This window comes from Myotis yumanensis, unplaced genomic scaffold (assembly GCF_028538775.1).
Source record: "Myotis yumanensis isolate MYYU_CA2020_CCGP unplaced genomic scaffold, mMyoYum1.0.hap1 SCAF_6, whole genome shotgun sequence".
NCBI classification, from domain to species: domain Eukaryota; kingdom Metazoa; phylum Chordata; class Mammalia; order Chiroptera; family Vespertilionidae; genus Myotis; species Myotis yumanensis.
In genome coordinates this window covers 25879356-25906151 of record NW_027223757.1, presented here as the reverse complement: position 1 = coordinate 25906151, position 26796 = coordinate 25879356, and the positions used below count along the sequence as shown (strand labels likewise).

The 26796-nt window shown below is 36.1% G+C and overlaps 1 protein-coding gene across 10 annotated transcripts in view; it reads left to right on the top strand.

Annotated features, from left to right (window-relative positions):
* The window catches only part of REPS1 (RALBP1 associated Eps domain containing 1), a 75627-nt gene that overhangs the window by 46845 nt on the left and 1986 nt on the right, over positions 1-26796 (top strand). For 3 of the 10 annotated variants that reach the window (XM_070417793.1, XM_070417788.1, XM_070417789.1), the window contains exons 9-19: positions 1536-1657; positions 5039-5119; positions 11108-11195; positions 12445-12546; positions 14651-14723; positions 16224-16342; positions 17139-17221; positions 19005-19190; positions 20513-20608; positions 22471-22619; positions 23566-23671. In XM_070417793.1, the coding sequence (XP_070273894.1) occupies positions 1536-1657; positions 5039-5119; positions 11108-11195; positions 12445-12546; positions 14651-14723; positions 16224-16342; positions 17139-17221; positions 19005-19190; positions 20513-20608; positions 22471-22619; positions 23566-23671 (1205 nt within the window). The remainder of the gene's footprint in view (positions 1-1535; positions 1658-5038; positions 5120-11107; positions 11196-12444; positions 12547-14650; positions 14724-16223; positions 16343-17138; positions 17222-19004; positions 19191-20512; positions 20609-22470; positions 22620-23565; positions 23672-26796) is intronic. The other 7 variants (XM_070417785.1, XM_070417786.1, XM_070417794.1 and 4 more) reach the window with 7 other exon arrangements.

Sequence of the window (26796 nt, the reverse complement as noted above, 5' to 3'; positions counted from 1 at the left end):
ATAGCAACAATTTCCAGTCTTACAAAACAAAAATTTATCAAAATCTGCTGCTGGACTGCAAATTAGAACTCGATATGACTACAAAAAGGGGAAGTATTTTGAGATAGTAGTCATGTAACAAAGGGCAAAGAGAAATTGAGTACTTTTTCAAAATCCTGGTAGTTAGCTTTGGTTCTGAGAAAATAACAGCAAAGGAGAATGAATTTAATGAAGAACACAAAAAGCAACTCATTCAATAAAGATTCGTGTACATAGTATGTATTAGGTTCTGTCTTAGGCACTAAAATGTGAAGGATTTACTTTTGAATAGATTGAAAGGTTAAAACCTCTACATTGCTAAGTTATTGTATGACTTTATTTAGGAATTTGAACTACAGTGCTAACATTTAATGGCAAATGTCTTTCTTTCTGATGGAGAAACTCAGGTGCTATTTTATTCAGCTTGCCCATGGTCAAGCAGTGAGATAGTGACAGATGCTAGAACAATGTTTTGATACAGGTTCTAAATAGATTAGGTACTCCCCATTAATTTGGCAGTTATTTCATTTTCAGACTGGGATTATATTCAAAGATATGTAAAACTTGGGAAGATTGGAATGAGAATTAAGTTACCATTGAAATTCCTTCTGTTCTCAAATTGAAATTCAAGTGATATTTTAAATTAGGGCTTAACTACTCACAAGCAGAATGTGCCACCACATAATACTTTAAAAACTACTTTGCAATAGTGTCATGGATTTGTAGCTTTCTCAGTGAAGGTTAAGTGCCAGTGGCTTAATGATAAAACTTTCTTTGGTGTGGGCTCTTGACTGCTTTTCACTCATGCCTGGGGATCTTCCTCTCCTTTTACTCTCTGCCCTGCAAATATATGCTGCTTTTTGGTAACACAGGAGACTTGTAGAGAAAATGTGAGTGACTTAGTGTAAATTAGCATTTCCCAAAGTATATTCCAAGAGAATATTGAGGGATTTTATTTGATAAAAAAAGGTTTGTGTTTGGGGAAAAGGATTTAAATAGTTAATTTGCTCTGAGACATTACAAGTCTTTCATATACAAATGTTCATGGAGTTGCTCCAACAGGGAGTTACAGTATTCCCAAATTTGAATAGAAAAAATTTATTGAACCTAATTTTTTAAAGTTCCTCACATTAATATTCCATAAAATACACTTTGGGATCTGCTACAAATTCAGCCCTATTATCAGAAAATGATTAAAAACGTCTGTGCTAGATGTATTATTATGCCTAACACTCTTTTTTCTATTCCTAACTAGAATTTATTTTCATGGAAAGCTTTGGTTTTGGGTAGACAATAAGTAGCAGGAATAAGTACTGCCTAATTGTCTGACTGTTAAAATGTTTATTTATTTTTCAATTACAGTTGACATTTAATATAAAAATGTTTATTTTAGGAACATGAGGAAAGGAAATTCAGATTATCAGTTACTACTTGTCAAATCTTCAGGGGTTTTTTATAAGTAATATTCCTAAACTAAAATATATTATTTATGGAGAATTTCTGTTTTTCAATTGCAGATGTTGGGGATCAGACAGGTGAGGTAGGTTATTCAGGCTCGCCTGCAGAAGCACCTCCAAGCAAGTCACCATCAATGCCGTCACTAAACCAGACTTGGCCAGAGATGAATCAGAGCAGTGAGGTTAGCAAAGCTTCCCTTTCCTTTCATTAACATTAACTTTGTTAAGGTAAGACGTTCCAAACAGTAATTTCAGCATAGAGCTCTTTCAGCAGGTATGCATAGCTAAGAGAGCATATAAAGTAGGGCTATGATAAGTGTTTGTAAATATGTGACTCTGAGGTTTTCAAAGTACTTTTTCTCATATATATATACTGTCATTTGGTTTTCACCACTCATTCCTGCTAAAACCCTGTGAGTTGGATGGGGCAGGAACATGTAGGTTATAGTCAAAAGGGTGAATGTCTTGGCCAAGATAACTCATAACCACTGAAGAACAAGAGCTTAGATTTGAACACAAGTCCTTTGACTTGTAGTCAATTACCACACCCACCATGTCACACTGCTTCTCATTCCTGTATGTGATAATAATTTTGGAATCTTAGTATTGGAAGTGATATGAGAAGTCACTAATCCTGCCTTCCACATGAAAAAAGTATTTTCTTCAACCCAGGCTATTGATAATAATTTAGTTTTATTTAATACAATATGGAATTAAACCCTAATAAATCCAGTGGTTAAATGATATTATATATAAGACCAAGGATAACATGCAAAACAGAATTTGAGACAAATGCACTCCCTCTCCTCCTCATTACTTGGGAACTCCATTATATAAAACTATAAAAGTGGGGCCACTCTGATTAGAATCAGAGAAGTAGGCCGGAGGCCCCTGTGTTAAACCTTAGTGCTCTGTAGAACTTCAGCTAAAAAATAGCTGTTCTAGCCTGTTAGAGCAGTTTTCTTTGTGAACAAGTAACTTTTTTTGCCTTAAATTTTATTTATATATATCACTTTTAGGTAGTGCTTAAAAATTTAAAAGTTTGTTGACTTTCAGGAAAAAATTCTAAACTTCTGGACTTTTCATATATTTTAAAGCCAGTAATAAAGTACTGAATTAAAGAGACATTCATTAATTTTGGAGAGTTGAAAACAGAACTGGCAGGTTTAAAGTACTTGCTGCTGCTTTATGACATAATCACAGATACTGTACCTAACACATAGCACTTGTCATACTGTTGGATATAAAGTCATATATATGAGTTTTTCTAGAGGGAGGAATTAAGCCTTGAAATAATTCACTAGTAAAGAGGCTTTATAAAGAGTGGGGTCATTACTCTTGAAACCACTTGCTCATTTTTAAAAAGTAATATCAGATTAAGAGTAGTTTTTCCATTGATACCAGCTCATAAATAAAAGCAGCTCTTTCTAAAGCATCTCAATTCTAAAGCCCATATTCATTCTAAATAAAATTGTGTGTGATCATTAAAGACCAGGAATTGAAGTTCCTTCCATATTCTGATTTAAGCAGTTGCACTTTTTCTTTTTAGATAGTCGGAGCAAGTTTCATTTTGTAGTATTCAGTAATAATTCGGCTATGAATGTTGTGTTATTTTTCTTTTAACTCTGTGGAAAATCAAAATGCTAATAAAACTAACATTGATTTTGAGACATTTTAATAAATCTCTACCACAAAGCACTAATGATCCTTTCAACAGATAATTATTTGGCATCTAAAAATGGATGAGACATTGCAAGGAATAATACTACTAATAACAACAGCACTAATAATAAGCTTTAATATGTGTTGAGCACTTGGGATGTGCCAGTTCTGTTCAAAAGCTTTTTACATATATGAACTCTACTTCCTCATAACAATCTTATAGTATTATTAATCTCACCTTACAGATGGTGAAACTGAATTACAGAGAGGTCAAATAACTTGCCTAAGGTTGTACAGTATGACTAGGATTCCAGTAGTATGGATCCAGAGCTGTGCTCCTAACCATTATACTAAAGTTATGAAGATAAAAGTGTCTCTCTGCTCTCTAGGTAGCTTGCATACAGTCTTGTGAAACCAAGTAAAACTTCATACAACCAAATAGGTAAATAAATGCCTTCTTTTTGGCAAAAATCTACATCTAAAAGTTTAGATCATTAGGGTTTTAAAAATTCCTCTGTGCACATGCAACAATAATTATTGAAGAAACAATAACAACAAATAATGGTAAATCACTTCTTTGAAGTGATGTCCCATGATAAGAATGAAGTTTTGTTATTTAAGAATCACTTTGAATACATCAATATGTCTGAATTTTAATGATTTTAAAATTTGTAGGCAGAGTTGTTGAATGATTGTATTAGCCATTTTTGTAGATAATTTTCATCAATGTATTAATTTGCTAATATTTTATTTCTACAAGTCTTCTCAAATGGAATATCACTATTTTAAATAAGTCGAACTTTGAAGCATAAAAATGTATACTTTTCCATGCTGAATTACAAAAAGAGGATTTTGGTTAATGGGATAGGTTTGTCTGTGTGTAAACATTCGTTTGTATATATTGTATATGTGTAGATGTTTTTCCCTCTTCAGAGTAAAATTCTCAAGAATCAAATTTTAATGCAGTTTTGATATAAAAATTCTATACTATTTTATTACCAAGATCTTTAAAACAAATGGAATTTGCTATAATTATTATTGGCTTATCACTCCACCAATTTTAAGAGGTATGATATTTGTGTGCCTCTTTTAGGAAAGTAGTATTTCATATCAAAATACATCCTCTATATATAACACATACCCAGATGCTTGATTTGCTCTCATTGTGGCCGCACTCTGATTTTTCTAGCATGGGGGGAGTGGGGGGGGGCAGTGCCTGATTGGCAGCTCTGTCTTTCGAACTGGCATGGTCCTGTTCATAGTGCTGATTTCAGGGGTTGACTTGCTACAGATTGACAAAAGCTCAAACATATATTATAATTCCAGAGTTCTTTGCACTTTATCACAATTATATTTTATTAAGTATACATATGTACAAAATATGTGCACGTACATAACAAAATCATCTTTCAGGGGTGGCACTGGCAAGTCACACTGACTTGCTTTGTTTTGACCAAAAGTTTGATAGTCAAGATTCACTAACATCACCAAATCAATGCATTAGCATTTAAATTTTAAAAGGAGAATTTGAAGTTATTCTTTCTCTAGTCAAGACAAACCCCTTTACATTTTTACCTTGTTGCTATTTATACCACTTAGACTCTATTTGTTCCTATGTCTCTTTTGAGGTTGAACTCTGTAAGGCTTTGAATCTCTTCATAGAGATTGCAATAAACTGTTACTATACATTTGATTGTGAAGGTTCTCACCTTACATTACAAGATGACCCAGCATAGATGAGTATAAAATGTTTATGCAAAAATAGAAATTACGGGATTTTGTCAGGCCTATGAAACACAACTTGCAGTGCAACCTCTGAATGACTTTGCTAAATCTTCTCCAGTGATCTTTTTACTCCATCTTTCTCATCATGCTGACTTGTCTCTCCTCTGTCTGTTCAGCAGTGGGAGACATTTAGTGAACGCTCTTCAAGCTCACAAACTCTGACCCAATTTGATTCTAACATTGCACCAGCTGATCCTGTAAGTCAATCACTTAGCTTGCTTGTTTGAAATTAATTTTATTAACCCAAATTTCCATTCATTATGGTTTTTAGCAGATATGCATGATTCAGTGGAGTGCTTAGAGGGAAATGGTAGCAAGCTTTTCAATTTTTGTGTGCCTAATGGTGGAAAGAACATTTTTTTTTTTACCATTGTTTGTATTTTCTAGTTATTTTGGTGAAACTGTATGTTTTAAAAATCTGGTACATGTGTCTAAAGAAGCATTTTGTGACAATTGATTTAGTTGACTTGTTTTCATTTGCTAATTGAGTGTATGTTCTATTAAACATACTATTTATTTTAGTGTAGTTACACTTAGTAAATACTGTTTTATTTGTATGCTTACATATCATGTAATATGTACTACATATGTAAATATGCAATGTCATCTTTTATTTTAATAGTCCAGATGGTATGGCTTTGACTTAAATAGTATGTTGAGTTCTGTTACAAGAGAATCAAGTTCAGCAAAACAACAGAGTTGTTAGTCAAAGATTCCCATTGTGCAAAGGACCTGTCTTGTCTTCCTGTGGTTTACTGTGTTGCTTTGAAAAATGCTACAAAGTTCACATCATGATTTCAAAAATAAATTATATTCCCTTAGATTTAATTTAATTTATGACCCACCTGTCCCTCAAGTTATTTGAACATTTCAAAACCTTAGTTGCTAATCATTCTTCTCACTGTTCACTCCTGCTTTTTCTTTTAAAAAGAAGGACATGCTAATAACCACTTTTCAAAAAGAAAAGAGGAAATAAGTAGGAAGGGAAGAAGAATGTAAAGGTAGGATTAGAAAATGAGCTCAGTGGAAAGATACGGAGAAGGCATTCCTTTTAGATGTTTGATCAAAGACAGCCAGCATTCATGAATTAAATGTAAAAATGGTCTTGTTATTTAATGTGGATTTGGGAGAAGTGGTATTTAAAGATAATAGTACATCAACAGTTTAATGAATCTTTGGTGTGTTTTATAATTTTAAAGACTTTATATCTATTTGAAATACAGAGGATGTTCAATTGAATTCAAATAGATAATGTATGGAAGTGTTTTATAATTAATAATTTAAGAGTCAGTTAATATGTAGATCATCTGTGCCTTTTGCTTCTCTTGCTACTTTGGGGGCATTTATTAATTTTTTATTTTAGTTTCTGAAAAGTAAAGGAGAGATAAAAAGGAAACACAATTTTTGCTGCTTATTATTAAGGTCTCTTGGGAAGTGACAGGTGCTGTAAGCTAAAAGAAAATTTTTCCATATTATTCTTATCTTCTACTTACACAGTCAAGTTAGTTTATTTAAGGTGCTTCATAAAAGTACTTATTTGGGAGCAAAGGTTTGCTGTAGCAATAAAGAAACTCTCTAGCCTGTAACCCTTAAGAAACCATGAAAATAATTATTCATAGTATTATGATTATTTGTCAGGCCAGGAAAGAACATTACATATAAAAACATAGAATTTGGGAGCAAAATAAATTAACTCATGACTTACAAGAAATGCAGGAAAATATTTGGCTTAATAACAGTGATGTTCTTGTAACCTATTGGAAATAATATCCAAATTTGTGAATTCTTGCTCTAGGGTTTAATATGGCTCAGTACTTTCTTTTGTTATCTCTAGTGTGGCTGGAGGCTCTAGAAAAATTAAAAATTATTAATTGATACTTTAAACTCCAATTTAGACTTCTGAATTTGATAGAGTTGCCAGTCTTAAGTATTTAAAATCTGGTGCCTAGAAACATCCTTTTTCTTTTATGGTGGCAAACAAATCTAAACTTTGCTCCCCAACTAGTAATTTCTCTTTAAATTTTGAATTAGGAGAATATACTGTTCTCACTGAAGATCTGAATTTCTTAACCCTCATTTAATACTTACTGACATATTTCCTATACATACACTGATAGTAGCTACAATCCCAAATGGTCCTTTGCAAGGTTTATGTAAAGGATTGTAAGTAAATAAGGTCCATTCAGATTAGAACAGAATCATTTAGAAGAAAAAAACACACCACAGTTCTAATGTGAATTTAACATACATAACAGTGTTGGAAATATTTAATGTAATATTTTTTAAAAGCTAAAATTTAATAATTATCCATTTGCTCAATAAAGTGAAAGTCCGTGAAGAGCTCCAAACTGCTCTGTAGCGCTTAGACAGTGCACTGAGTTCACATGCAAACTGCAATGGTTAATGGTTAGGCTCCCGGAATAATGATGAAATTGAGTTTCTGACATTTCATTTCCAGAAACTTGATTACTTTTGTTGAGCTTCTTATCAGTTAATAGACTCAGGTAGAATCTGCTTCTGCAAGGAAATTCTAGGCTGATGAGAAGTGTCGTGCACCAGTCTTCTCCATGATATCCCTGATCTTGAGTGCTATAGAGCTTCTGAGTACTTTAGAGTACACAAGGGAAGTGAGTTTGATCACTGATTATGCCCAGCCAACTCACCTGGTTTGATGGAGCTCCTTTCTAGGTGCCTGTGATATTTTCTAGGAATACAAAAATGTTAGGAACAAAATTCCAGTCTTAAGTAGACCACACCACAGTTCATTATAAGCTTGATGATTGTAATTCATCTGATTGTGATAATTACCATCCATGGCTATGAACAAAACTCTGGGCAGAGAATCATGGGCCAGCTTACCCCAAAAGGTTCCTATAAAGGAGCTTTTATGCTGAGTTTTGAATGGAACTATGAATTGCCAGATTTGGACAAGAGCATTCCAAGCAGAGCGAATATAATGAACAGGATTAATTCAGTGTGGTGAGAGTATAGGCTAGACATGTGTATGGGGGAATGATGGGACTGGGAAGATCTTTGTATGTTAGACCAATGATCTGAACTAAATCTCATTGACACTGTTGGCTAATAAGAAGTACCATGAGCCCTAGCTGGTTTGATTCAGTGGATGGAGCATCAGCCTGGGGACTGACGGGTCCTGGGTTCGATCTGGTCAAGGGCACATGCCTGGGTTTCGGGCTCAGTCCCCAGTAGGGGGCGTGCAGGAGGCAGCCAATCAGTGATTCTGTCTCATCATTGATGTTTCTATCTCTCTCTCCCTCTCCCTTTCTCTCTGAAATCAATAAAAATATATTTATTAAAAAAAAGAAGTACCATGATAAAATGGGGTCAAGGAAGACCTATAATATAAAGGATTGATGGGATCAAGAGAGAGATGATGAGCACCTGAACTAAGAAACAGAAAGTAGGCAGGGCTGGATTCAGATAGACAGGATAATGGGATTTAAATCAAGTAGAAAATATAGATTATGTGAGCATTAATATAATATTCAATAAAATGCTAAATTGTATGAAATCAAATACCCAAATAGATGACACAAATGTGCCATGAGTAATTATGAATGGGTTTCCTAAGGGCTTTGGGTGATTTGAATAGGTGATCTCTATTTTTACATTTAGGGATGCTAGTTTGGAGCAGAGAAAGTGTTACTTTGACATCTTGTAACTCAGGACTCAGAGGCTAGTAGGCATTCATGGTTCTTCATCTGGGATGTTCAAATGCTTAAAGTCAGAGCCCTCTATCATGCTTTGACTCATTTGTAACATCTCAGTCATAAATGAAGCCTCTGATATACGGTCTCTGGTTTTCAAGGAATTACCTTGTCCTGCTAAGTAGGTAAGACCCGCTGGACTAAAGCTATTGCAGGCTCTTAGCAACCAGTCAGTGTATGGCTGAAGTATGCTATACAAAAAGCTTTGCTGGTACAGAAACTTAAGGAAATTATTTGGATAATGAATAGAACACTCATGATTTTCTTTTCTTGTAGTCATTAATGTACTTCCATTATTGTACTGGAAATATATGAAAAGACTAAATATTTCCAACTGTTATAAGCTTTATAAATTAGATTTTATAAACATACACATAGAATATATGTTAGATAAATACTGCGAGTTTAAAGCATCTAATAAATTATCCTTGCTTGTTTTTTTCTAGTTTTGGGGGGTTTGTAATAAAAACTTATTGTGTCACAAACTATCATTTCTTTCTCCTTTAATCTTGCCTTATATTAAATTCTGATTTTCATAGTAGCTATTTCTGCTATTAAAATTGTAAGTTAAGAAAATAGTATTGGAGCACTGGAGATCTTGCTCCCTGACAACTGCTATGATTTTGGCTTAAATAAAATCTTATAAAAAGTTTCTACAGTTGTTGACATTCTTACCTCTGCAGTCCCAAAGCCACATGTTTGTTGAGTGGCAGGTCAAGGCAAAACACCTCATCAGAGAGGAAATATGCAAATTCACAAACATTGACGCTCATGAAAAAAAGAAATCAGAATAACTAATGTGTCTTATTTACACTTATTTTCTTACTGTCTATATTTTCAGTGTTTACTTGGTTTTAGGAACTGATTAGATATTTTTACATGTTAACAATTTCTTTTGTTTAATGTTCATAATTCTGAAAAGCCAGATCTATAATCTTTCTTGTAGAAATAAAAAGTAAAAGTTAAAAACCTTGAGATTTTGACAAGTTATGTATCTTGCCAAAAAAAAAGAAAATAGTATTTATTTCTAAAGCCATGTTTTTATAACCATAACAACATTTTAAGTGTATTGTTATAAATATTTTCCTGTGAGTGACTCATTATGTGAGAAATCTAAACTTCTATCCACTTGTAATGTTCACCTTTATAACTGTAATTGTAGAGTTGTAGGGGAAATGTTAAGTTCATTTTGATTGGATAATACATGAACCCTGTCCAGTATTTCACTGATGTAGAGGCAGGAAAATGCTATGAAAGGATTTATCAGTATAATTGCAATAAAGAATTTGTTTGTTATAAATTGTTCGAATTTAGAGATTATAAGAATAAGCCAAGGAGAGCTACAAATAAGAAATGGTATACTGGAACTTTCTCTAGCAGAGGCTTGGTGTTAGTACTGTCACCAAAATAGTGTTGGATTTAAACTGAAAGAGCATTATCCTTTACATTAAATTATAAACTTAACTCAACTAGATATTCAAAATTTAAGGATCTGATATTCATTCCTTAGCAGCAGCACACACAAAATGCGAACTGACTCCTCATACAAGGAGCTGAGCCTCCTTCCCAGTGTTTTGCATCTGGTCTGTAGCTGTTAAGCCAAATGCTTGATCCTATTCTGGTTCTTCCACTGGTATGGCAGCTCCCAGCATCAGGCTTACCTTTGTACCCAGGTGTACCTTTCTCTTCCTTTCCTTTCAGAGAGGCTACCATCTGTCTTCATCTTCTCTTCCTGGCCTTACTCTCTCACTCTGAAAAGTCTCTTCTATCAGTTTCTTTACCCTTCTAACTAGACTTGCCACTAATGAAGTTTAGGAATAGCAGATGTGTTATAATCTTGAATGGCTTAAGAAAATATTAGAATCTTAGAGTAGTAGTCTTACTTATCCCTCTTAAAAACTGGGTCCCTTGGTGGAAATGTTAGGCTAAATTTTAAAGTTCTATAAACTAATCTGTGAAAGTATGCATTTTGCCTACTGTTACAATATAGCAGGCATCTCTTTAACTCTGTTTTATAGATGAAAAAGAAAAGTTTCAAATTTTCTTGAGCAGTTTCCTGAAAATGAGTTTGGTCTACTACTTAATTTGGACTCTAATGAAGTAGTTTGTTTCACTTTAACCTGAGAGGCTCAAATTTGTATGATTTCATCAGATCATTTCACACTTTGAATGCTATCTTAAACTGTATTTTTATAAGGTTATTGTTTTTATTCAAATCTTTAACCACTCAAAAGTTAAAATGTATTTTTAATTAAAAAATCAGATTATTAGGCATGTACTTGATTTTTTTACGTATAATTCTATAATTTTAATTTAAAAATTCATTTTCATGTTTGCTTTAGTGTGAATGAGAGAGTCTATCCACCAGTTTTTAATTTATTGTTAATTTTTATTATTTCTTGGTGTCAATTTGGCATTTTTAATACAAATTCTGTATTTCCTCTCATTTGTTCCTAGGATACTGCTATTGTTCATCCAGTTCCCATTCGTATGACTCCAAGCAAAATCCACATGCAGGAAATGGAACTTAAAAGAACTGGCAGTGGTAAGCAATCTGTGGCTGGTCTGTATTAGGTTAGCAGGTAGGATTTTAGGTTAGCTTCAACTACATAAATGCAGAAGTAATTATTCTATCAGGCTTCAGATTTCTTTCATAATTGCTTATTTTTAACATAGTACTTTCTACAGTTTTACATATATGTGTGTGCTTATATGTATACTTTAACTTATTTTACAGTTTTTAAAAGGAAATTATTGAATTTAAATTATAAAACTTAAATAAGGACATTGAAAATATGAATTTTCTGATACTGTGTTTTTATGATCATTTTTGTGAATTTACATTTAAAGTATGTTAAAATTGTAACTGAAGAAGCATGTGTTAAAGTGAGTTTTGGCTTTGAAATTCTTTTGCTTAAATTCTTGAATTTTCTTCTCATTTTAGTTTTTTTTAGCCTCACCCAAGAGTATATTTATTGATTTTTTTATTTTTTGAGAGAGAGAGAAACATCAATCAGTTGCTTCTCATATGAGCTTCAACTGGGGATTGAACCCACAACTTGGCTATGTGTCCTGACCAGGAATCAAATCCACAACCTTTTAGTGTACGGGAGGACACTCCAACCAACTGAGCCACCCAGTCAGGGCAATTTTCTCCTCATTTTAGATTAAATGTTTTATAATTAGGGTTTCTCAAAGATAAATTTATTTGCTATATTAGTCAACATCATAAATTACTTATTTATAACCATTTGTGTGTTGTTTTGTTTAAATAATTATTTATCTAAAGAGATAAAATTAACAAAATATGAACATGCAAATTGACTTTTTATTGTAAAATATCTTCTATATGGCAGAAAACAAAATTCTATATAAATAGATTTATATTTGTTTTTTTTTTTAATTTTTTTTGGAAAATATATATTTTATTGATTTTTGACAGAGAGGAAGGGAGAGGGACAGAGAGTTAGAAACATCAATGAGAGAGAAACATTGATCAGCTGCCTCCTACACACCCCCCACTGGGGATATGCCCACAACCAAGGTACATGCCCTTGACTGGAATCGAACCCGGGACCCTTCAGTCTCCAGGCCGACGCTCTATCCACTGAGCCAAACTGATCTGGGCTATATTTGTTTTTATTAAAAATATTATTTTGTATTATTTTCCATGGATTTATTGGCTACTTCTTTGGAATATCTAAATGAGGTCTCATATACTCTGAGCTTTATCAATTTATTAATTCAAATGCCTTTATCTTATATTTTTACTTACTAATTTTCTTTTCTACTAGATCATACTAATCCCACTAGCCCATTACTTGTGAAAACATCTGACCTTTCAGAAGAAAATAAGATAAATTCATCAGTGAAATTTGCTTCTGGAAATACTGTAGGTAAGTGAAAGATACCATGACATCTTCCACTAGAAGTTTATTAAGTCTGGATTTAGAGCCTGAATGTTACAAACGTATAGCCATTTAATATTATCTTCACTGAATAAAGTATAGAATAGTCAACCCTTTTAAACACCCTACCCACTGTATGAGTAAATGTGTCCCCATTGCCACCTGAACCTCTTCAGGGCAGGCCTCCTGTTTGCCATTCCTCTCAATTAGCCAGATTTAGCCCATTGGCTCTTTCCCACTAGATCCTTTCTTTCTCTCACAAGAAATTGTGTATATATTCAGTCATTCAGCCAGTGTTGATTGAATACTATGTACCAGGCTCTGTTCTAGACACTGGGGATTTAGCAGTAAAATAAACAAACAAAAACCTTTGCCTTTATGGAGCTTACATTTTGTAGGGGAGATAAAATGAAAAGGGGGGGAAAATAACTCATGTCCTAGGAGGTGATTAACACCCTGGATAAAAATTAAGTTGGGAAAGGTGAAAGGGAGTGACATTTTCAATTAGCTGGTTAAAGAAGGCCTTACCAAAAGATGACATTTGAGTTAAATCTTAAAGGAGTAGAGGGATTTGGCTGGGTGAATTTCTGAAGCAAAGGCATTTAAGTCACAGAAGTAGCAAATGTGAGGCCCTGATTTAGGAAACATGCCATACTTCTGCTGGGAACAGCAAGCAAACACCTAGAATAGAACTACTTAGCGAATTGAGCAGGTAGAGGTAGCAAATGTAGAGTAGTAACCTGAGAGCAGGTTAAGATGGACTCTTACTGAGTGAGATGAAAAGCTGTTAGAGGGTTTTGAATGGAGAAGTGACATGGTCTGACCTTCCTTCTTTAACAGAATCACTCTAGCTGCTATACTGGTAACGAGTCAAAAGGCAAGAGCCAAAACAGGGAAAGACTATTTGGGGGGCAGTTACTAGTATAATAATGCAGATAAGTGAAGATGATGGCTTGGTCGATGGTGGTGGCAGTAGAAATGCTGAGAAATGGTCATGTTCTGGCTGTATTTTGTAGGGAAAGACCACAGGATTTGCTTATCTATGTGATAGAGGATATGTGAGAGAGGACTCGGGGTGGCTCATGGGATTTTTGGCCTGGGCAACTGGGAATTGAGGATGACTGTGGTAGGAGTAGGTTTGTGGGGGAAGAATAGGAGTTCAGTTTTAGACATCTTAAGTTTGAAATACCCATTAGAACATCCAAATAGAAATATGTTAGCCTTATTCTTTCCAATTAAATAATTCAGTGATTTGACAAGAAAAGGGATACATTTTGAAATATGACCAAACAACCAGTCCCTTTAAGTTATAATTCTTGAAAATGAATAGGTAGTTTTCCTTTATATTGTTCTTCGAGTTCCTATTTTAAAATTCCTTTATTATGTCACAACTGTCAGTCTACTTCTGGATTCTCTGCTCCTTCATAGGACTTTGAAGAAGTTGAAAATGATATTTCCTCAGGTGAAAAATTAGGAACCTCTAGCTAATTTCATAAATTTTATTATTGCCTAAGCACATTTTATTTTCTTGTGAAACTTTTAATTTTTCACATTAACAATTTTTAAATGTTTTCTTTATTTAAAATACTTCTAATTTGTTCTTTAAAAATGATTTTTATTACAAAAGTAATTCACACTTACTGTAGAAGTATAATAAAAATAAAAATGTTTATAATCTCACTGTTTCACAAATGACGATGGTTAGCATTCATTGTCAAGCTTAATCACCATTCTGTGCATATGCCATATTTTTATATAAAATGAAATTGTAATGTATGTACTGTTTTGTGATCCTTTTTATGTGACTTATTTTGAATATTTATGGTATTAAATGTTAACTTTTCTAGATTATAACTTACATTATATGCATAGTATTTTGTTGTAAAAATAAGCAATTATTTATTTGATTTGTATTTAATTTTTTTACAATATACAAAATACATTTAATTTTTTATAATAAAACTGGTATGAACTGTTAGCCAGTCTGAATATCTCTGATTTGAAACAATAATTCAGTTATATTTGTTTGGGGTACATAGAGTTAAAGTGAAAAAAATGATTATTATTAAGTAGGCTATATTCCATTTATCAGCAGATGGTTACAGTAGTTCAGACTCTTTTACTTCAGACCCAGAACAGATCGGGAACAATGTAACTCGTCAAAGGTCAGTATTTCTGTCAATAAAAAGCATATTAAAATATCTTGTTACATTTTAATACTTAAAATTATGTAGGACCAAGTATAAATTACATATTTTTGTCTATTCTTTAGTTCTTCATTTCTCTGAAGGCTGTTAGGTTATCTATTGATTTTTTTTCCAACTTGAATAGAAAACAGATGAAACCCTTATTATCTCATGTCATTCTGTGGAAGGTTTAAGAAGGACTGATAACTTCTTGATAGTAGCAATTTAATACAGTTCTTTCTTTAGGTAAACTGAGTCTCTTTAAGTGATAAATGTGCAGATTTCCTTTTATAGCCTATGGCAAGTACCAAAAGAATTCTGTGTTTTAAAATGCTATCCAAAATCCCAGCCCAGTGTTGGGCTACCTATTTACCCTGAAGATCTGTGTTACATTCAACTTTTCAGGCATAAACTAAAAAGGTGAGGGTGAAAGGGTTTGTCTTCAAGGGCTTTACTGTCCACAGAACACTGAGTGCAGGACAGAAGCATCTTTCTCCTCTCACTTCTTATGTGTGGTAAGTATCCTTTTGCCACACGCCTTGAGGATGTAGAGAGAGGCTAGTAATATAGAATCACCAATGATCTCAGAGTCAGAGACTGCTTCTTCATAGTTCTTCCTGTGTTTCTTAAAATTCTCAGTCATCTTGGATTTTATTCTGCTTTTTATCCCTGTGAGGATTTGATTTTCAGAGTCCATGAGACTCTTTTCAGAATATAGAAAAAGTTGGTGGCAAAGAAGTGCATCTCCAGGTGAGTTGAGCATGAGTACAGCCACCTCTAAAATGGGATGGCCTCTGGTAACACAGGAATGGGAACTGCAGATAGTGAGCCAGATTCTACCTCAACTTGCCAAACTCCAGACTTTAAGTTGAAAACTGTCCATGTCTGAAAGTAGTTTGTTTGTTTGTTTGTTTAAGATTTTTTTATTGATTTTTAGAGAGAGAGGAAGGGGAGGGAGAGAAAGAGAAACATCATAAGAGAGAAATATTGATTGGCTGCCTCCTGCATGCCCCTTATCAGGGATCGAGCCCACAACCCAGGTATATGCCCTGACTGGGAATCTAACCAGCTACCTTTCTGTGCATAGGATGGCATTCACAGAACCCTGAACCACACTGGTCAGGGCTAGAGTTTTTGGTTTTTTTAAAAAAATAAGTATTTTAAACAAATACCTATAATTGAATGGGGAAAAATTACACTAGTTTTGCAGTCTACCTTAAATTCTTGTTAATAACTTTCTTTTCAATTTTTTTGAAATATTGTTAAATAGAAAATTATACTTTATAGAAAAGATTATTTTCCATATTAAATAACCACTTGTGGAATGCACATCATAAATAATACTGGCTTTACTCATTGTAATATGTGTATACCTACTTGAGAAAATATCCTTTGCTGCTTAGCCAAGTTTGAATGCTTAAAAAGAAAAAGCTCCAGTCTCAGTAGCATGACCAACTGTAATGTGGTGACTTTTTGCAGGTCTCATTCAGGAACATCCCCTGATAACACTGCACCACCACCTCCCCCTCCAAGGCCACAGCCCTCGCATTCTAGATCGTCATCTTTAGACATGAATCGGACCTTTACAGTCACCACAGGTAGGGGTTAGAGAGCTGTGAATCAAATTATCATTTGATTTAAAGTCATTAAGGACACACAACATCTTATTTTCTCAACATGTCTGTTTTTATATTTATCCAAAGAAGAAACTGGGATTTAAAAAGTATCAGAGAGGGAATTTTTTTCTTAATGTCTATCTAAACTGTGTTTGAATTCAAGTGATAAAGATGGGAACCTGAGAGATGCCACAGAGATTGTAAAAGTATGTTATGGTGATATCAAGGAGGAAAAGCTAATAGGTCTTAAGTTAGCAACAAGAGAGAGTGAGGACCCACAGCTTACTCCAATATTTTAATTTTTATATAAACGATCAATCAAAATAAAAAATTAGGACACTGGGTAATGATGTCCTATTTGGACATTGTAAGTTTGGAATTATGAGGAAAAAGAAATAATCAACAGGCCACTGGATTTGTGGGCTAAGAAAGATTAATCCATTATTTGAGAATCATTTTCATAGAAACAATAGAGTTAATTATTAATTAAAAGAGAAAATTGGAAGTCCTCATATTTGATAGCTAAAGATCAGTCAGAATATGGAAAGAAAACCAAGAATGTACAGTATTATGGAAACAAGGAGGAACATGTCAAGAGTGCCCTGTACAATTGAACAAGAGAAATGGATTCTGAGAAAAGACCATGAGATTTGGCCATTAGGTCACATCTGTGCCTTCCTATACTTAACAAAGCAATCTTTTAGAAATCTTTATCATTGGATCATATTCATTCAACCTGTTCTACTAGCAAAGTAATTATATACTTACTAAAAAGAAGACTTGTATATTCACACAGGACAACAACAGGCTGGAGTTGTTGCCCATCCTCCTGCCGTGCCTCCAAGACCACAGCCTTCACAGGTATTCTGCAACATATTCATTACTAAACATCAGTTATGACACTCCTCATGATTAACTTATCTATTAGGTGTTTGATTCTATTCTAGAATTATTTTGAAGATCCAGAATTACCGAATTTTCATTCTTACTGAGCATTTAATTCAGGGAAGATAAGTCTTATTTTGAAAGAGAATTCCAATAATAATTTCAGTTATTTTTTTAAAGACGCTGCTAGTGAACCAAATGATAGTGTCTTGACAAAGGAGAGTTTAGTTGAAGAACTGGATTGGGAGATAGGAGATGGAGATGGCCATCTGTGTCTTGGATCTAGCAGTGACTCAGAGTGGCCTCACTGCATCGGTCTGGATGTGTTACTGCATCAGTAAAGGAAGTGTCAGATGATCTCTGCATCCCTGCCAGGTTGAAATTGTTTTGATATGCACAAAACTATTATGTTCCAGGGTAGATTCTGGATTATAGCTGTTAGTTTTATGTCACTGACTGACTACCTTTTACATGAATGAATTTGGTTGATTTTTTTGAGTTAGAGTCTTAAAGTGAAGTTGAGTATTTACAGTTAAAAAGATGCTTAATCATAAAAGATGCTGAAATTTGAATATTCCAGTATTTTTTTATCTAAAGTGTCAGCAAAAATAATTCTTGCTGGGGTTAAGCTGTGAAACCCAGTGAGTTGGTCTCTTGACTCAAGAACCGGTCTAGTGGGGAAGACAACTATAAAGAATTGTAAGGGCAACAGTAGATGTGTTTATGAAATGTTTTGCTACATCTTTACTAGTTAGTAAAGTCAGGGATCACAGTGAAAAGGTATAAGTAAAGTGAAGGAAGTAACACTTAAGTAGAGACTTGAAAGATAAAGTTGTATTGGTTTGGGAGAAGGCTTTCCAACCAGACAGAATGGCATCCACAAAGTCATACAAGTGTGGGGTAAGTCTTCAAAGAAAAATGAGTTAGTTTAGAACAGCTGGAATGATGGGAAAGGAAACTGAAGAGGTCCGAAAGGGGCAGAGCATCTCCTATATCATTATAAGAAGGATACAATTTTTCTCAGAGGAGATGGAAACTTTTTAAAGGGTAAGCAAGGAAGAGATTTCTGATTTATTCCTGTAGTGTCCTATACTTTCTTTGTCATAAAACTTTCACACTCTATTTTAATTCCTTGTTAACCTATGGCTCATCCTGCAGTAGACTGTCAGCTTTATTGGGCATGGACCTTATTTGTTTGTTCACTGTTATAACCATAATGCTTGGCCAAAAGTAGATTCTCAAAAAATATTTTTGAAGATTGTAGAAGGATTGGCCTGGCAATGGAGTAGAGGATAAATTGAAGAGAAGCACACTGAAGTGTTAGAACAATAATTAGCACACTGATTTCTACACTTTAAAAAAATAACCTTTTTATAAACATAATGAAACATTAAAAAAATAACTTGTTTGAAGAACAAACAATTGCACAATAGCCCAATTAAGAAAAAAATAGATGCAAGTGAGAATCACAGAGTAGAACCTAACTTTCCCCTCTCCTTATGCACTTTCTTTGCAATAGAATTTTGTAAAGGTATTTGTCTTATTGGGGTTTTGTATCTTAAATTTTTTTTTTTTTTTTAGTGTCTTAGCATTTCTCTTCTGAGTTTTTTAGAGCTAAATGTTTCTGTAGCTCACCTCCCTGAGTTTACAGATAATAAAACAAAGCATCGTTTTAATAATATTTTAAAAGGAAAAGAGGCCACTTGGTGACTGGTATACCAATGAACTGTTTGTTCCTCTATTCTGAACCATTGTGCAGGCTCCTGGTCCCACAGTGCATCGCCCAGTGGATGCCGAAGGCATGATAACTCACACTAGTACCTCACCTCAGCAGATACCAGAACAACCAAATTTTGCAGATTTCAGCCAATTTGAAGTATTTGCTGCATCAAATGTAAATGAAGAACAAGATGATGAAGCTGAGAAACATCCAGAAGTCTTGCCGGTCAGTTTTTAAGGGCTTATCTAATTTTCCATTGGGACTCTTTCCATATCTTGCTCAGAGCTGGTCTGTAAACAGAGGAGCCTCTAAAAGAGCAGATATTAGAGTGAACATCAGTGAGCAAAATATCTGCTGCTGCTGCTTTAAGAGAATTTATATTCCCTAGGCCAGTACTTCTCAATTTTTTCATTGTCCTTAAACTCCTGCTAATTGCAGTGTATTACTTTAATAAGAATCAGAATCTGGGTGGGAGTAGCTGTAGTGTGAAAAAACACTGCTCTGGGGTTGCATTTTTTTTTTTAAATCCTTGAGGATATTTTTCCATTGATTTTTAGAGAGGGAAAGACAAAGAAACATTGATTTGAGAGAAACACATCAATTGGTTGCCTCCTGCACATGCCTGACTAGGGCCTGGGCCTGGGCCAGGGAGGATCCTGCAACTGAGGTACATGTCCTTGACCAGAAATGAACCTGGGGCCCTTCAGTCCCCAGGCTGACACTCTATCCACTGAGCAAAACCAGCTAGGGCTGGGGTTGCATCTTAATGCTAAGCTTCTGACTGTGTGATTTGGTAAAGATATCCAGCAATAGGCTGTGGTTGCCATAGCTACACTCAGTTTGTAAGTCACTTTAGTTAGACTTACACACTACAGGATGCCAAAATGTACTGTGATCTCTGGGTACAATGCTCCTGGAGACTGTTTACTTCTAGTTGCAAGACCTTCTCTAGGGGTCCCTGACCTCACTAACTATAAATGTGGAATTGGAGGGACCAAAGGAATTCTAAAACCTTGGTTCTCATTGTCTCAACCTAGATAGAGCCTCTCTGACAGATCCCAAAATCCATGTTCATTTAACTGGCATCATTCAGCCAAAGGTTTCTTATAGATCTGATCCGTAATAAATTTCTAGCCACTTCCTCAAGCCTGTAACCTGTCTCACAGTGGGGTCACAGGGTATGGCCTGCACCTCCAGGAAGGCAGGCGGGCACCTGAGGGGAAGTACGAGTGTGCACAGGGTGCTGGTCCTCATGCCCCTGGATGGATGCATCCCTCCCAACCTAAAGAACTTCCTAAATTCCCTATGGCTGCATCCTCAGCCCTCCCCCTCGCCCTCACATCTGTTACCTTCCCTCCTCTCTGCTCTTCAGTCGTAGAGAATGGTCATTTTACAGGGTTTTCTCAAATTCCTTCTCATCTTCATCTCAGATTCCTTATTGTCATAACGAATATTTTCTTAACATTTTACTCTGGTGCTTTATGTATGTATTTATGCATAATTATATATTACATATATATAATTAGTAATAATATATTCATTTCTAGGTTGAAAAAGCTTCTGATCCTGCAAATTCTCTTCGAGTTGCCAAAACAGATAGTAAAATTGAAGAAAAGACAGCTGCTAGTGCTCCCGCCAATGTGGTATGCAAGAAGTCTTTTATAATGTTGATCATTTTGTACATAAAAAAGAGGAGATCATTTATACTTTTTAAGATTTTAAAGATGACAAAAATCTTAGAAATAAAGTTAGAGAACATCAAACCCATTCCTTTCACTGTAGCATCTTTAGTCTGTCTCAGAATATGGTCTGCCTGTTAAATATTCTAGATGATAGTCTATCATCCATATAAGTAATGCCACAGTTCTTAAAAGTTATGTGGTGTAACAGACTTCTAAGTACATAAAGTAGAACTTCCTTATTGATCATATTCAGGTGTGGGGTTTTTTTAAGTATAATAGGGAAAATTATATTGACCCTCTAAGGTTAATGTTATATTCTGTGCTCTTTTCTTCAACTGTTTTAGGGATAATTTTTTTCTCCAGCATTTTATGAAAATTTTTAAGCATACAGAAAATTGAAAGAATTTTACATTGTATATCAATTAATATTTTACCATACTTGCTTTATCACATATCTTTCTATTCTTGTATCTATATCAGCAATTTTTAACCTTTTTAATCTAATGGCACATATAAACAAACTAATTACTAAAAATCTGTGGCACACCAAAAAATATATATTTTGCAAAAAAATAGACATACTTTTGATTCATTCACACCAAATGCCTATTGTGTTGGCTGTTGTCATTTTTCTGTTTGACAGTGTAAGGAAAAAGAGGTCACTGCCCCTAACTGAACTCAAGAATTGCGTGGTTTAAAATTTTTTGTGGCACACTGGTTGAAAATTACTGATCTTTGTCAATCCTTAACTGCTATTTGCATACTTTCCCCTTGAAAGAAAAATTTTGCTAATTTTTTTCTCTATTTTCATCCAGTCATTCCTGATAGTTATTAAAGTAGCATTTGTTTCTGAAAGTGTTTAAATTCTACTTTATGAATACTTTATTGTTTACTACATTAGTAATTCTGTGGTGTTTTTTAATAGTTAATTTTTGTCAGCTGTTGTTGGCAAATTAAAAATAGCATTTAACCAAAGAGATGGCTGTTGAGTCTTTTCATTTATTAACAAGTCAAGTCAGACTATGGTAAATACTAAAATACCATATTTAATTCTGTTGAAGGCAGATTCACAGTTTCCAACAAAATGTCTACTCATTTTCATTAGTTATAATTATTATGCACCTTAGTGAAGGATTTTTTTAACAGTGCCTAACTTACCACTTCTTTATAAATGGCTTTATTCATTAAGATGATGTATTTTTAGCCCTGACTGGTTTGGCTTAGTGGCTAGAGCATCGGCCTGCGGACTGAGGGGTCTCAGGTTCCATTCCGGTCAAGGGCATGTACCTTGGTTGCGGGCACATCCCCAGTGGGGGGTGTGCAGGAGGCAGCTGATGGATGCTTCTCTCTCATCGATGTTTCTGATTCTATCCCTCTCCCTTCCTCTCTGTAAAAAATCAATAAAATATATATATATAAGATGATGTATTTTTAGTATTTTTGAGTAGGAAATTCTATGGTGATAATGGGTGTACATTCCTATTCACTTCCTTTTATATTTATTGAACAGATATATATTGAGCATGTGTCATGATCATGTTAAATCTGTGACTATTACAGACTTGAGTCAGATTCGGGTCTGCTATTACCCTTTAAAAATTGTCTAGTCAGTACATTCACAATTGTGATGTCAAGTAGGAACATCTATTGTAACTTAAGTCAGGTGTTACAACAAATTGTAAATTGTTTTAAAGTAGGAAAAGTGATTTAATTTTTGGAGAATAAGTGGCTTTTACGGAAAGCAAATGATGTTGACAAAATTCTGACTAACCATGAATGTCTTCAGGAAATGCTTCATTATTAATGGAATTCTTGTCTTCCAGGGCAAAGGTACAACACCTCTTGCTCCACCACCCAAACCTGTTCGAAGAAGATTAAAATCAGAAGATGAGTTAAGGCCTGAAGTTGATGAACATACACAAAAGACAGGTGTCTTAGCTGGTGTTCTTGCATCACAGCCTTCTATTCCTAGGTAATCAAAGCTATCTTAAATACAGTTAATTACTAGGAACAAAAAGTACAGCAATTAAAAATATCAAACGGAAAGAAATTATGGTCGGACTAGTTCTGTAGTTGAAGAAAGCTTCTTAATTGTTGCTCTTTGAGAGTTTTCTCATTTATGAGTAGGTAGAATATTCTTTCCACTTTTCCCTTCTATTATTAAGTTCTTTTCCAATTTCATTTTAGTACCCTATTGCACACTTTTAAAAATTAATAGTGTAGAGTAACACTGATATTTTAACTCTAGTTCTTTTAGACCAGGACGTGGCAGGCTAGGTCTCATGGGCCAAAGTCAGCACATGGCCTGTGTTTCTAAGTGCCATGAGCTATCGCTTTTACATTTTTGTAAAAAGAGAGAGAGAGAGAGAGCCGAAACCGGTTTGGCTCAGTGGATAGAGCGTCGGCCTGCGGACTGGAGGGTCCCGGGTTCGATTCCGGTCAAGGGCATGTACTTGGGTTGCGGGCACATCCCCAGTGGGAGATGTGCAGGAGGCAGCTGATCGGTGTTTCTCTCTCATCGATGTTTCTGACTCTCTGTCTCTCTCCCTTCCTCTCTGTGAAAAATCAATAAAATATATTTAAAAAAAAAAAAAAGAGAAAGAGAGAACAAAAATATGGCCTTCAAAACCTAAAATATTTACTGTCTGGCCGTTTATAGAAAAAGTTTGCTGATGCCTGCTCTAGACTAACTTAAGTGATTTTACAGAAGAAGAATTAAAACAATAACAAAAATTAAGCTTCTGAAGCTTAGATACTTTTGGGTGCCGTTGAAACTGAGTAAATGAGGTTAAGCTAGACTGATAAGGCAAAAAATGCTCTTATTTTCTGGTTTACAGGTAGATCATGGAAGAATGGAGAGAATTTAAAGATAAGAAATGACAAGGTTATTTACTTATTTTGCCCTCTTTATCTCTCAGGTCTGTTGGGAAAGATAAAAAAGCTATTCAGGCATCAATTAGACGCAATAAGGAAACCAACACAGTTTTGGCCAGATTGAATAGTGAATTGCAGCAACAATTAAAGGTAATGTGGTTTCTGAATGTTTGGGAAGTTCCATGGGCACCGAGCATCTCAGGGTTGAACTGGAACTTAGAGGTGATCCAGCAGTGCTTATACTACTATGAAACTTGCTATCTAGCGAGAGAAATATGTATCTAAAATGTTTTATATGCCTTTGAGTCTTTTAATATTAAAAAGAATATTTTATACTAAATGCTGATATGATTACCTTATAAAGGCATCGCTATTCTTATAATGTTCCTTTACTTTTCATAATGAAACACCGGAGAGGAAATATGGTGACTTTAGGTACCTCTAAGATCACATACATGGCTCTCTCTACACCAGGGGTCCTCAAACTTTTTAAACAGGGGGCCAGTTCACTGTCCCTCAGACCGTTGGAGGGCCAGACTATAGTTTAAAAAAAACTATGAACATATTCCTATGCACACTGCACATATCTTATTTTGAAGTAAAAAAACAAAACGGGAACAAATACAATATTTGTATTTGCATGTGGCCCGCGAGCTGTAGTTTGAGGACCCCTGCTCTACACTCTTATTTAATTCTGATTTGAGTATCGTCAACTTATCCTTTTATCAAAGACTAGAGGCCCGGTGCACAAAAATTTGTGCACTCAGGGGGGGGGGGGTAGGGGGGCCCCCAGCCCAGCCTGTGCCCTCTCGCAGTCTGGGACCCCTCGGGAGATAACGACCTGCTGGCTTAGGCCTGCTCCTGGGTGGCAGAGGGCACGCCCAATCCCTAGGTGCAGCCCCTGGTCAGGCTCAGAGCAGGGCCGATTGGGGAGTTGGGGCGCCGCCCCCTGTCATGCACAGAGCAGAGCGGATCGGGAGGTTGCGATGCCACCCTCAGTCACGCTCAGGGTAGGGCTGATTGGGGGGTTGGGGCACCGCCCCCTGTCACACTCAAGGCAGGGTCGATGGGGAGGTTGCAGCGCCACCCCCTGTCACGCACAGAGCAGGGCCCATCAGGGGGGTTGGGGCTCCGTACCCTGTCACACACAGAGCAGGGTCAATCAGGGGGTTGGGGAGCTCCCCCCTGTCACGCACAGAGCAGGGCCAATCAGGGGGTTGAGGAGCTCCCCCCTGTCACTCACAGAGCAGGGCGGATCAGGGGGTTGGGGAGCTGCACCTTGTCACACTCAGGGCAGGGCCAATGGGGAGGTTATGGCTCTACCCTGTCACACACAGAGCAGGGCCCATGGGCGGGGGGGGGGGTGGGGGGGAGGTTGGGGCGCCGCACCCTGTCACACACAGAGCCGCAGGGCGATCAGGGGATTGGGGAGTTCCCCCCTATCAGGCATAGAGCAGGGCTGATCAGGGGGTTGGGGCGCCTTCCCCTGTCACGAACAGAGCAGGGCAGATAGGGAGGTTGTGGCCCCGCCCCCTGTCACACACAGAGCCGCAGGGCGATCAGGGGGTTTGGGTGCTGCCCCCTGTCACACTGATCCCGGTGCCGGGAGGCATATTACCCTTTTACTATATAGGATAGAGGCCTGGTTCACGGGTGGGGGCCGGCTGGTTTGCCCTGAAGGGTGTCCTGGATCAGGGTGGGAGTCCCCACTGGGATGCCTGCCCAGTCTGGCTGAGGGGCTGAGGGCTGTTTTCAGGCTGGTGGGTTGACTGAAGCTCCCAACCGCTCCTTTTTTTCTTTTTTTCTTTTATTCTGGGCCAGCTTTAGCTCTGAGGCCTCGGCTGCTGAAAGCCGGTTTCTGGCCTTTGTTTTTCCTTCTGTGTTTGATACAATGTTGCAGTCCGGCTGGCTGAAGCCTGGCTGACTAACGCAGGTTTCTGGGGTTTTGTTTAGCTTCTATATTTGCAACATAGTTGCTTAGAGTTGCAGCTGAGAGGCCGGCAAGTGAGGTGGGGAACATTGGAGTCCGCCGTCACTGGAGCAAGCAAGCCTCCCTGTTTGCTTCAGTGCATGGCTGCCGGCCGCCATCTTGGCTGACAGTTAATTTGCATAAGGATATGCTGATTAGCCAATGCGAAGGGTAGCGGTCGTATGCTAATTACCATGTTTCTCTTTTATTAGTGTAGATAACTCAGATTCTCTTAAAGGGACTAATCAGGTCTAAAGAAGAAGAAGGATGGAGGCAATTTAGATCATCTTGCATGTGGAAAAGACAAGCCTTAAATAGAAGTGCTTAGGACCAGTGTGTATTCCTGTCATCTGTACTTGAGAGAAAGAGTTTTATTTTTCTTTCTTACTCTAGCCAAGATTTTTTTCAATCCCTGTGAATAAAAATTAACAACCAGAATCATTTATGGCTTAACATTATTATGCATTCATGTTTTATAAACCAGTGTTTCTCAAACCTTAATGTGTGTGTAGTTAATCTGGGATCATGTTAAATGCAAATTCTGATTCATATTAGGTATGGAGTGGACCCTGAGAATTCTGCATTTCTCATCAGCTTCAGATATTGGAGATGCTGCTGGGCTGTTGAGCCGCTTTGGGTAGCAAGGTTGTAAACCACAAAAATGAGTAGAAAAGAGTTTGCAGAAATGTAAAATGAATACAGAGTTCGTTCATTTCCATCACATGTTCATATTCTCATCAGCATTTGTCACACTGTCCTGGAGTTATTATCTGTGGCACATTTGTCTCTGCCCTACTAAACTGAACTCACCAAGGATAAATTATAATTATTTCTGTTTAGGATAGCTATGTAATTTATGCCTAAACTTTGATTAAAAAGATACTTTTGATTACAAAGAGGGAGTGAGGTGTTAGTACTTAGGCCAGGACATCAGAGGTAAACTGGAACTGTCCTAGATAAACTTGTAACTATCTTGTCTCCATCCCCTAAACCTAGCACATGTTAGGTCTTTAGGGTTCCCAGACCCAATTCCAATATTAGGAGGTGGTCCCCCATACCAACAAACAGTTCTGACACTGGCAGGGTCTCTGAGAATTCAGCTTAATTCTGACATTGTCTACCTGGAGATAATACTAGATTCCAGAGGTTAAGAGCTTCTGACCAACTGGCTACAGATGGAAGTTCCAATACCACCACTCCCCACCTCCTCCAACTAAGAATGCTAATCACAAGTCCAGGTTGTTACTGGTACTTCTGACCAACTGGCTATGAATTAGAAGTTCACATAGCCCCCTCCTGGGGTTCC